This window comes from Calonectris borealis, chromosome 8 (genome assembly GCF_964195595.1).
Source record: "Calonectris borealis chromosome 8, bCalBor7.hap1.2, whole genome shotgun sequence".
NCBI classification, from domain to species: domain Eukaryota; kingdom Metazoa; phylum Chordata; class Aves; order Procellariiformes; family Procellariidae; genus Calonectris; species Calonectris borealis.
This window is the reverse complement of record NC_134319.1, coordinates 10,683,950-10,695,015: the sequence shown is the minus strand read 5'-3', so window position 1 is coordinate 10,695,015 and position 11,066 is coordinate 10,683,950. Positions and strand designations below refer to the sequence as shown.

Sequence of the window (11,066 nt, the reverse complement as noted above, 5' to 3'; positions counted from 1 at the left end):
CAGATTTCACCTCCATGGTGCGCAGGCTGCCAGCAGCCCTGCGCTGTGGGAAGCGGTCCAGCTCCCTCCCTGCTTGCCAGAGCCTGCAGGCAGGCTCAGCTTTGACCTCAGATGGCTGATAGGAGGCAGGGAAAACACCAGATTTTGTCCTCAGCGAACTGAGAACAGAGGGGAAAATCCCTTTTCCTGCAGCACTCCAAGTAGGAGTCTGAATGTCTCAGACAAAACTAGTCCCCGTGCCTCAGTTTCCCCATTTGTAAGAGAAAGATCATGTTCTTGCACTTCCCTGGGGGGGTGTTGAGAGGGTTATTAAAATCCACCCCAACCCCACACACAAACACAGACCTGAAATAACAGACTTTCCGATAACAAAAAATACTGTATTGGGACAATGATTGGAAGTGCTCCACCACTGCGGAGCTCGCCTTGCCCTCCCCTTGCACCCAAAGCCAGCAGCCAGCCCAGCCATCACCGCGTCCTCGCCGAGGGGAACACAAGTCCTGTGGGCGAGTCAGACCAAAGGATGACCCGCGCTGACGTTAGCTGGGATCCTGCTCCGGGCGAGCGCGCAGGACTCAGACGAGCCTGTTTTTCTTCAGGATGAGGGTCTCCACCTCCTTCATGAACCGGAGGCACAGCTCCTCCTGCCACGGCAAGGCCACGCACTGCACGGCCACTGGCAGCCCCACGCTGCCGCGAAAAGCCTGTGGCACAAACAGAGGGGGAGAGGGCAGGGGATGTCCAGGGGAAGGGATGGGGATGCTCGCACCCCTGGGAACCTGGCACCACTCACCTTTGCCAGGGTCCGGTCCCACCAGTCCCGAAAGTACCCCTGGTAGCTCTTCAGCTCCTCCTCATCCTCGTCCGTCACCATCGTGACGGGGACCACGCCGGCGGGGAAGTCCAAGACGTTGTAGAGCATGGTGTAGCTGACGGCCACTGGGGGAGAGGGGGAGCTCGCAGCGCCAGCCCGCCGCAGGGAAAGCCTTCGCCCCCCTCCGCGTACGCAAGCTTCCAGCTAACGGGGCGCTTGCACTGGGAACTCAGGGCTGCGGGATGTTAACCTGCCCCTTGGCTCCCACATGCACCGGGGGGGTTGTCCCGGGTGCACCCAGGGCTGGGGCTGCAGCTGCCCCAAGAGCCGAGCTCTTCCCACCGCCGGCCAGTGCCGTGGGGACGTGAGGGGAGGAGGAGGAGGAGGAACGCTTCCCATTGATACTGGCGGAGTGCCGCAGCAGGGGCACGCCGGAGGCAAAGGTCCCCCGTTGGCAGTCCTACCTGAGAGCTTCCCAGGGTAGCCAATGCTGAGAGCCGGGCCCAGCATGGGACAAAGCATGACGTCCAGATTCAGCGCTTTCCACTGAGCGATGAACTGGTAGCAAAACTCCTGAGGAGGAAACGCACTGGTGGTCAGTGGGGTGGATGTACTGTCCCACGGCTGCTGGCCGAGGCTCTCCTTGGGTGCCCAGCTCTTGGCCCTTCCCCGGGAGCAGCCATCAGGCTACATCAGGTCTGATCCTGCTAAAAACCAGCAACCGTTTGCTGCTTGGCCAACAGCCCTCCCAGCGTACAAAGCACCCTCCCTGCTGCTAAAACCGGTGGTGGAGAAAGATTGAGTGTGGGGGCACATGGCAACTGGGACATGGGCACGGGTCTTGAGGAAACCAGAATGGAAATACAGGCAAGTCTGCTGCAGCTGATGGCCTATGTCTTCAAGTGTAGGAGTGAAAAATTCAGATCTGATTCGGCATCGTGAACGTGTCTACGCGTTGTCCTAATCTTTAAATGCGCTGAGAACTTGCACATCCAAGTGAGATCTGTTGAGGAGTGATGTATGTTCCTACCTCACATCACCAGTGACTTGATCATCTCCTAACCTTGGTGGGTACCGAATCTGCCTCTTCCCAAAGAGAAATAAAACAAAAACTGTCTAACCCCAAATTGCAATACTTTACCTCAATTTCGTGATGAAGACTCCAGACTTCATCCACTGCGCTGAAAAAGGAAACAAAACTAATGAAAGGCATCAAGAGGTGCTGCAAAGAGCAGCTTTAGGGGCAGCGAAGAGCATGAAAAAGCAGATGGGCACAGGTCAGCTCTGCTCCTGGAGCCACAGCCAAGGGAAGAGAGGACTTTGCCAAAGTCCTGGCTTTCCTCTGAAGGGCTGGGGGTCTTATTTCTGCTTCTGCCCATGATAGAGGGCTGAAGACTAAAGGCAGATTGGTGCAGCGCTGCTTTGGCCTGACAAGCGTCCAGCCCTGTTACTGCTGCTGTGCTGAGGAGGTGGAAGCCCAGGCACATCATTTCTCAAAGGCCAGGCTGTGTGAGGTGGACTGATCCTTTGATGTGGGGACAGACATACTGCCTTGGAGGCACAGCACGAAATGCACCCTCTCTGCTACGGGACCCGAGTCCTTTCTCACCACTAACTGCCCAACACTGACATCGCAGCAAGGATGGGCAAGCCTCCTTCCCTCTGCATTCTCCTTCCTTCTGTCTTACGGGGTCCCTACCTCATGCCAGGACAGATGTATTAACCAGCGCTGAAGCCAACACTGTATTTCATTTCCACAAGCTTCATCCAGTTGCTAAGCAAGAGGCTGTGAGCCCCCACCCTCATTCCCTGCAGGGTGATGGTGTTGACATAAACTGCTCTCAGTTTGCTCCCACCCTGGTGTTTTCTGCCTTGTATTTTCTCAGATGCATGCAGCTGGGGCAGTACCCCTAATGTAGCAAACACTGCTGATTTCCAAAAGAGAAACCCAAATCTTTACACATTTGCTTAGGTTCAGATTTACTCACTTTGCTCTCATACTTCTTAGGATACTTGAAAATCGAGGCACCTGAGAAGGAGAAAGTAAAAAAAAGAAAATAATTCACATTAATCCCAGCCCTGTCCTCTGACACATTAATCCCAGCCCTGTCCTCTGACACATTAATCCCAGCCCTGTCCTCTGAGACAGCTCTGTCACAAATACAAGCCGTTGACTCAGTGCTCAGGCAGGATTCCTGGATTTTCCCCAAAGTGGGGAGAGGAGGAACAAAAATAGCATCTCTCCAGTTTGAAGATGTGTCTAAGCACAGCCAGGAAGCAATGCCGAGAGACTTCTCAATGATAAAGCCTTACTGCAATGGGAGACAAGTGATTCACCACTTATTGCTTAACTCCATCTATGCTAGAAAGAAATGGACCTTACGAAGGGTTTGGCAATCCAGGAGAGGACAGTTTTTAGCCAGTTTGGTGACTTCGCCAACCAGAACAACAGCCCCATGCTGCTTTTCTCCAGCTCCCCTTTGCTGAAAGAGAAAAGGGTGTTTAGCTGAGCAGTGTTAGGAAGCGATCACAGTAGATCAGCGTTCACAGGGCCAACCCCTCTGAACAGCGTATCTAAGTGACAAAAAGAGGTTTGCTCTACTCCTCTGGGCTCCTCTGATTCTCACAGTATTTATAGGATACCAGCACCCAGTTTCCTTTCATCTGTCAAGGCTGGTAACAATCCCAAACAGACCCAAGGTTCAGCTGAATCACTTGATGGTAAGCTCCCCAGTAAATCCCAGTGCATATCAGCCGCTATCTACATCCAGTAGATCTGCTACCTGTACCCGGACGCTAGCCAGGCCCTGGGGAGGATTTCAGAGAAAGGCACCCATCACTCCCAGCCGTTCCAGGCTATACTTACAATCCCTTGAGAAAGGAGGCGGCCCCATCTGCAAACATTCCCCTGACGCAGAAGTTAAAGATCATGTAGTCCACATTCGTGAGTTCAAAGGGCACCAGCTGGAAGGACAACGGAAGAGGAGTCAGTGGCACAAGCACAAGCAACCTGTGTGGGAGAAGCCATCAAGGGCTCACAATGGGCCAAGCTGGGCTGAGGTTTTCCTGACAAGCCCTTAGGAAAGCCTCCAGCATCTGAGGCCAGCAGGTCCTCCCCATCCCATCCATCCTTCCCTGAAAAAGCTGTTCTCCCTCTGAGCAACAACTGAGTCAAAAGATACAGGATGGGCTTGGCCCCCTGATGTCCAAGCAGCCTCAAGGCACAAAGGTCCCTCCAAAACTGGCAGTGGGTGACAGAGAGCATGAGTCTGTGCTCCCTACTTCACTCCTGATCCTTGCACAAGGGTAAGGGGGAGGTGTGCAACCACGACTGTGCCTCACGCACAGGAGATGACTTGCTGAAAGGACAGATAGGAGGAAGGAGACAACCTCTGCTCAGCACGCCAGAAACCTGAGACCCTAGAAACGGGTCTGGGTCAATATGGGACTGCTTGGCTATAAAAGATCTGCCATCTGCAACTGCCCTTTTATTTTCTCCTTAGGTCCTTGTCTCCAGATACAAAAACAGGAGATGGCTTTCCATGCAACGTGCAGTAGATCTGTGGAACTGCCTGCCAAAGGATATGCAGAAGAGGTGAAATCGGCTTGAGAATAGATGAAACAAATACTTGGACAACAGCTGCTCACAGCCACTGAGAGAGGTGGTCCATCAGGCTGAGGACACGCACTGAGCTGGCAATGATCATATACCACCAGGACTGTAAGCTCCCTGGAGGAACTGCCTGAGCACCCGGGTTGTACAGCACCTAGTGCAATGTGGGTCTCAGCCAGGGTGTGAGTAAATGCACCCACACTACAGACAAGTCATACAGCAGTGTGGCTACTCCCCAGCATGTGTTATGGATCGGGGAGGGCTCCCTTTTGTGTTCACCACCACCTAAAGAGCACTGAGATCCTGCTGAGAGGAGAAATCAAGTTGCAATATAAAGAATTTCTCTTTTCCAAAAGCAGCTATCTGCTTTCATCAAAGCTGTGGGAAGTTGAGTAGATTCCAGGCCCTCTTTCCCTGCCAAATTTGCTTGATATTCACACACGGGTCCCAAAGACACAGCAGAAAGGAAGAATAGATGCAACATGACTGTTGGGTCCGTGCAACACCCTACCGTGTGGCCAGCATCTTCCAACAGCTGCTTCGTCTCCCGAACAGCACGTCTCATGGCAGGGCTTGGCATGGTGAAGAAATCGGTTTCGTAGTAGCCTATGCGGAGGGGCTGTGTGCTGGAATACACCTGCGGAGCAAGGGAAAGCACCAGCTGGAAGGATGTCAGTGGTGTCAGGAGCCAACAGTACACCCATGCTGCAGAGAGAGTCTGGAAAGCACTTCTCTCGCCCACGTGCCCACCCACAGCGTGTGGCAGGTCGGAACAGGTCCTGGAAGGCTCCTATGAGCCACCAGCGTTTTCAGCCTGAGCGACGGCAGCTCTTCTCAGAGACCTTTGCCTCCCTTTGAGGTCCTTTACCTCTTCATTGAAGGGAAGGGGGGGCACTGTGCTGTCCAGGTGGAACATGTCCTCGCACAGGAGCGCCCGCATGCACAGCACCAGGCTCTCCACGTCTTTTGCCATCGGCCCCACTCCTGCGGCCACTGGAAGAGACCAGAAGAGAGCATTCATGGTTGGGGTCTTTCAAGGGCACGTCCTGCAAAAGCAGGACCTCTTGGCATCATTTTGCCTTAGTCTAGTGTTGGCAACAGTTCCTGTTTGAGAATTGGGCTGGGGATGCCTACAGGTGCCTTTCCACCAACAGGCCCACGGTTATGGACGCAGAGTTGTTATCCATCAATACGTGCCCTGACGTCTCCATTCCATGATTTACAAAATTAAACATGAGGACAACATAAGACACCCCCTTTGCCTGCTAATCCCACCTCCCATGAAGCAGTGGAAGACAATGCAGCAACCTGGGGGTTACAGGGTGTGTTGAGGTTTATGTGTTACACAAACTGCTCCTCTCGGCTCGGGCGTATTCCAGTTTCTCAGGAATCATGGTATGGGAATGGCTCTCTGAAAGAGTCCCTGAAAGGGAACCTGCTTCCCTCTCTAAACGTGTTGGAGAAGGTCCCCCATAACCAGCTGAGGGTCCTTCTCACCCCTGCCCTACTGCCCTCCCTGGGGGACAACCATCAATTCCTACCTGCCTTCTGCCCAAGGACACCAGAAATGATTCCTTTTTTACTGTGAAGAAGAGAGACACATAAAATACAACAGCTGAGTAGTTTTCACAGAAGGGAAAGGCTTTAAGCTGTAGCAAGTGATAATGAAAACACTGCCCTCCCTTTGCAAATGCAGAGGTTGGCCAGAATGAAGGGCCAAGGGGAAGCCCAAGAGAGACCCAACCTAGGCCAGAATGATTTATGTCAGTCAGGAACAACCACCTTAGCATGCAGATGGAGAGGTTCCTCTGTCTCCATTCTGGGGGAACCAATGCTTCCTTCCATACTGGCCCCAGAAAATGTCTGGGCAGGAGGGATAAATGAGCCCTTCCTAGTTCCTCCCAGGTTTCCCCTTGCCCACAGGAGCATCCCAGCACAGCGGTCGGTAGAGACATCACTGCATTACTCGCAGTACCTGAGTCTGTTCCCGGTGGGTTTGAGTGCACAGATCCCACAGAAGGCAGCGGGGAAACGCAGGCTCCCTCCTACATCCGTCCCAAAGCCCAGGATGGACCCTCCTCCTCCTACAAGTGCCCCTTCTCCACCAGAGGAGCCTCCGGGGCTTCTGGTGTAGAGCAGAGGGTTGAACGTCTGACCAAAGATTAAATTCTTGCAGTCATAGCTAGAGAGAGAGAGAGAGAGAGAGCAAACGAGAGGAATGTAGATATCTGCTGATGTGGACCCCAGCCACTACAAAAAGACCTTCAAAAGGTAATTGCGTAATTCACTAGTTGTTACATGGACATCACTTAGTCTGAGGGAGCTCTGGGAAGACCATCAGCCTTTTCATGGCAGCCCCAGGACCTGGATTCACTGCCAGCTAATTTCAGTGTCGTCAAGCCTTCCCCAGACAGACCCTCTGGCAGCACAAATACATCAAACCTCCTGGCAAGGCTCCCTGTTCAGGCGGTCCCAAGGGCCAGAGGACGCCCAAAGCAGCCCACCTGGAGCAGGTCCAGGCCCCCCCACCCTGGGGGGGGGGCATTGCTAAGCCCCTGCTTGGGAACAGGCCAAATGCCAACTGCAGCAATATTTGAACATGAATCTGATAATCCCTGAGGCGACCTCTTTGCGTGGCTTTTTTTAAACATGGTCAGTCATCGCCGTGTCACCTTAAGGAAGGCATTTCATACAGCTGGGCAACAGTCATCCGCAGAGCCGCCTTGGCAGACTTCACTTGGCAGGACACAGGGACACTAGCAGGGTGGCTGTCCAGCACAGCACACCTGACCTCACCCCGTATCAATGACGGCAAGAGTGGCCTGGCCAGATACAGCAGGAGGTTTGGGGGCAGGATAATTTAAGGTCGTTAACTTAACTAGCTAACTAGCTTCCCCTTCCATGAATATGTGTTTGCACTGTATAATTAACAGGTCCATCTCTGAGGGGTTAATTTAAAAAAAAAAAAAACCACAAAATCAAAAAGTTATTTAAAAACACCCAACAGAGGAAAGAAGGGCAGCGATTTCTTTCCTCTTCTCCTCCTCTTTTGCTCCTTTATTTCATTTGGAACTAGAGTTAATTTTCATCCTTAGTCTAAATGTGTTTATTTTTTTAAGTAAAACTTAAAGACACTAAGGATAGGGACCAGGTGCTGTTAGTTTAAAAGTGGGAAATGAGAATTAGATTTGATAGAAACCCTCACTCGAGATGAGGGAGGGAGGACTGCTGCCGTGCCGGGGAATGGAGCACCCACCTACCTGATGAGGGACTGGGGAACGTTGGTTTTGACAAACGGAATTGCCCCCTGTCTCCTGAGCACCTGCACCACCACGCTGTCCTCTGCCGCGGGTTTATTGAGGTTTTTTATAAACCCTAACGTGGAATCATGACCCTGGAAACACAGGACAATGAGGTTTCCAAATGGAAGACTGCAATTCCCCCTGCCCCTGTATTTTTATCTATATATGTAAGCATGTGCATGAACCTCCAACAACCCATCCATCATGCACACGTTGCATAGTGTATTGGTAGTAAATCTGACCTTCTCTGTTGGCTCATATGGGAGATGGGCCGCAAACCCCATCACCTGCCAGGGCAGGCCATCCCACATCAGCTATGACAAAGTCAAGCCAGATGCTGAGGTCAAACCTCCCCCTGTCACCAAACTCCAAACCACAGGGATCTCAGGAAACACGCGGTATCGTGCTGGCTGTACCTGGCAGTCGATTGAGTCTTTGATGCTGACAGGCACCCCGTAGAGCAAACCCAGCTTCCCTGTTAGCTTCGCTTTCTGGAGCTGGGTCTCGCTTTCCTGCAGATACTCCGTGATGCAGTTGGTTTCTGTGGCGATTTGGAGAGCCTTGGGGAAAGCAGGCAAAACCCGCAGGTGAGACACAGCCCGCGGCGCTGCACAACAGCCTTGTTTTGCAAAGGCCACCCGCCTCTTCCCCATCTGCGCAGTCGCTACCAGGGCAGCCCTTTCTGTTCTTTTCCAAGACATTTTCATGCCAAACTCCAAAACATTGTCTGGACACAGGGCGGGCCGTGGCACCAGCTGGTGCGTGATGAAAAGAGCACTCAGCGCAGCAGAATACCAAAGGCTATTCTCTTGATTGAGCTTCTGGGGTGGCATAAAACGATAACCGCAAAGTGGGAACCCAGGAGGTGATCGGGGCAATATGGCAAAAGTAGAGAATGAAAGTGGACACCGAGTCTTTGAGGTTTACAAACCCATTTGGAGATGGAGGGGAGACAACAGCAGCACTCTGCAACTTCCCTATAGCTATACCTGTCCCTGAGAAGGTATGGGCTCCCCTAGGAAGGTGTGGGCTCTCCAGATGCTGTGCCTGCTGCTTGCTGCTCCCTTTTGCTCCAAACCAAGCTGAGAGCCATGGCAGCCAGATGCCCGGCTCTCCCCTCACTCACAGAAAAGCGCAGAAGGGCCCAGCACTAACCAGCGAGCAGCGACAGCTCAGCAGCACTTGAACCAGGTTTGAAACAGTGTTTGAACCTTGTGCTGGGCTCCTCCCAAAAAGAGCCAGCCCCACGGTGGGTGAGATGCTGCTCTGCTGCCCTTGCTCCTCACCTTGCCCACGTAGGCGTAGAAGACATACTCCGGAGAGAGGGAGCCATCCCGGAGTTTCTTGGAGAGCTCCGGCAAAGGCAGAGAGAGGATGGAGATCACGTTCACGGAAGGATGCTATGGGAAAGGTTGAACAGACAATGACCCATCTTTACCTCAGCTGGTGGGCTCCTCCTCTCCCCTTGGTGCCCACTGTAACCCATCCAAAAAATACCTGTCATTTAGTGGTCAAATGCAATATCTGCCTCAAGACCGCAATCCTCCTCCTATCTGACACCAGTGAGCACAACGTGAAACCTGCAGGGCCAGTAGTAACCCAGGCTTTCTAAAGCCTTGTTTTCCTGGCCAGACCGGTCTCACCAAGTACCTGCTGTTTAAGAGAAAGCCTTTCGTGCAGCCTTGTTCAGACAGGTCTCGGCCAGGCCTGGGGGAACTGCTCAGTGCAATGTTCTCTGCTGAATTACAGTGGGACTTGGCGGCATGGTTATAGACATTGCTCCAGCAAGAAACAAAGCCGGACCCGGTGCCAGCTCTTCTCCTGGCATCACCAAGATATCCCACAGGGATGCGCACAAACCAGGAAGCCCCTTGGCTGACAGCAGACAGGTCATTTTTGGGTCAGGAAAAATATCCTCGTCACCTACTAAATACCATGAAAAAAGCATCAAACCTCATCCCCCAAGCTGGACTCTGAACCCGAGCGAGTCCACTCCAACCACGGGTCGGGCAGTCTGACGGGATCGCGGGGGCCACGGCGCGGTGGAGCCGGATTTCTGGGCACGGCGCCGCGGCACCAGCGGCACCGCACCCCCTCCCTGCGGGCAGCGCCCTCGGGCTGCGCGGCTGCACTTCGGCCTCTGCCGGGAACACGCTGCCTCTCGCCTTTTCCTACCGCCTCCTGAGCGGCCAGGCTGAGCCTCCTACCACGGCGGAAGAGGCCAGGAAGCTTCCGGACGAGGGGCAGGGATTTTCCTCTCCTCGCTGCCGGTTACTGTTTGCTGGCGCCTGCGCCGCTGCCCGTTATCCCCCGCTGCACCGGGAAGCATTTCCTCCCCACCCCTGCTACAGAGGGGATCGCCGCATTGCTGGGGTGGGTGCACGCACACATAGATTTAGAAAGGAAAAAAAATAAAACTAAATCCCCGTAGGGAATTAGGAACCGGGACGCGGTCTCGCAGCCGGGCCAGCTCTGTGAGAGCCGCCCAGCAGCTGCCCCTTGCAGGCTGACACCCCGCTGCCCGCTGGCCCCGGGGGTATGCTAAGGGCAGGGTGAGGAGCCATCGCCAGGCGGGCGGAGGCGGCTTCACCCATCCGCAGCCTCCCCCCCGGGGGTGGAAGGGAGAAGCGCGGCTTATTGCACCCACCTGCTCCCGAAAGCGCCGAACAGCCATTTCCATCTGCACCAAGCTCCGCTCCTGCCTCTGCCGAGCCTCCTTCACCTTCCTCCAGAGCCTCCTTCGCCGCCGCCATCGCAGCAGCAGCAGCAGGCTGGCGGCCGAGCAGCAGAGCAGGGCGGGCAGGGGGATCCGCATGGCCGGGCTGGCGAGGCTGGCCGGCCGGGTGCCCCGCTCCTCCCGCTCCCGGCACCTCCCCGCTGCCGGCCGGGTCCAAGGGCACCCGCTCGCCGATGGGGAGGTGGGGAAGAGGGAGGCAAAACCTGGGGAGGATTCTCGGGCGGGAGAGGGTTGGGCTCGCTGGAGAGGGTTTTAACCAGTTTGCTGCTTTGCGAGCAGCAGCACGGGTAGGGAGGAGGATATTTGGGAGCAGGAAAAGCTCCTGGATGAAAACTCACCCCTCCCTGTGCTGGGTGGTCTCCCTCTGATAAGGTTTATTTATTTTGCCGTTCCCCAAGTGAGGATTTGATCTCCCTGTAATTTTTCAGCCTCACTGGGGATAGTCTTGGCTAGGAGCAGCAAAGAAGCAGGGGGGGGGGAGTCCCAAAGATACCCGGCTCCTTTGCGTTTCCTGAAGCCAAGCAATTGTGTGGGAAAAAGAAACGATAAATGTCTCAGCAGGTGCCCAGCAGAGTCCACTTCATCACTGGCAGAGCATGG

General features: G+C 54.2%; 1 protein-coding gene across 1 annotated transcript; it reads right to left on the bottom strand.

Moving 5' to 3' along the window:
* Positions 1-359: 359 nt before the first annotated feature.
* On the bottom strand, positions 360-10,588 carry LOC142084818 (fatty-acid amide hydrolase 1-like). The gene is made up of 15 exons (XM_075155843.1): positions 10,377-10,588; positions 9,016-9,129; positions 8,146-8,289; positions 7,688-7,821; positions 6,403-6,609; positions 5,969-6,009; positions 5,296-5,420; positions 4,939-5,064; positions 3,681-3,778; positions 3,198-3,297; positions 2,803-2,843; positions 1,956-1,995; positions 1,279-1,387; positions 794-939; positions 360-704 (listed from the first exon to the last, which is right to left on the bottom strand). The coding sequence occupies exons 1-15, from the start codon at positions 10,542-10,544 to the stop codon at positions 576-578; spliced, it is 1,722 nt and encodes a 573-aa protein (XP_075011944.1). The 5' UTR covers positions 10,545-10,588; the 3' UTR covers positions 360-575.
* Positions 10,589-11,066: the final 478 nt, after the last annotated feature.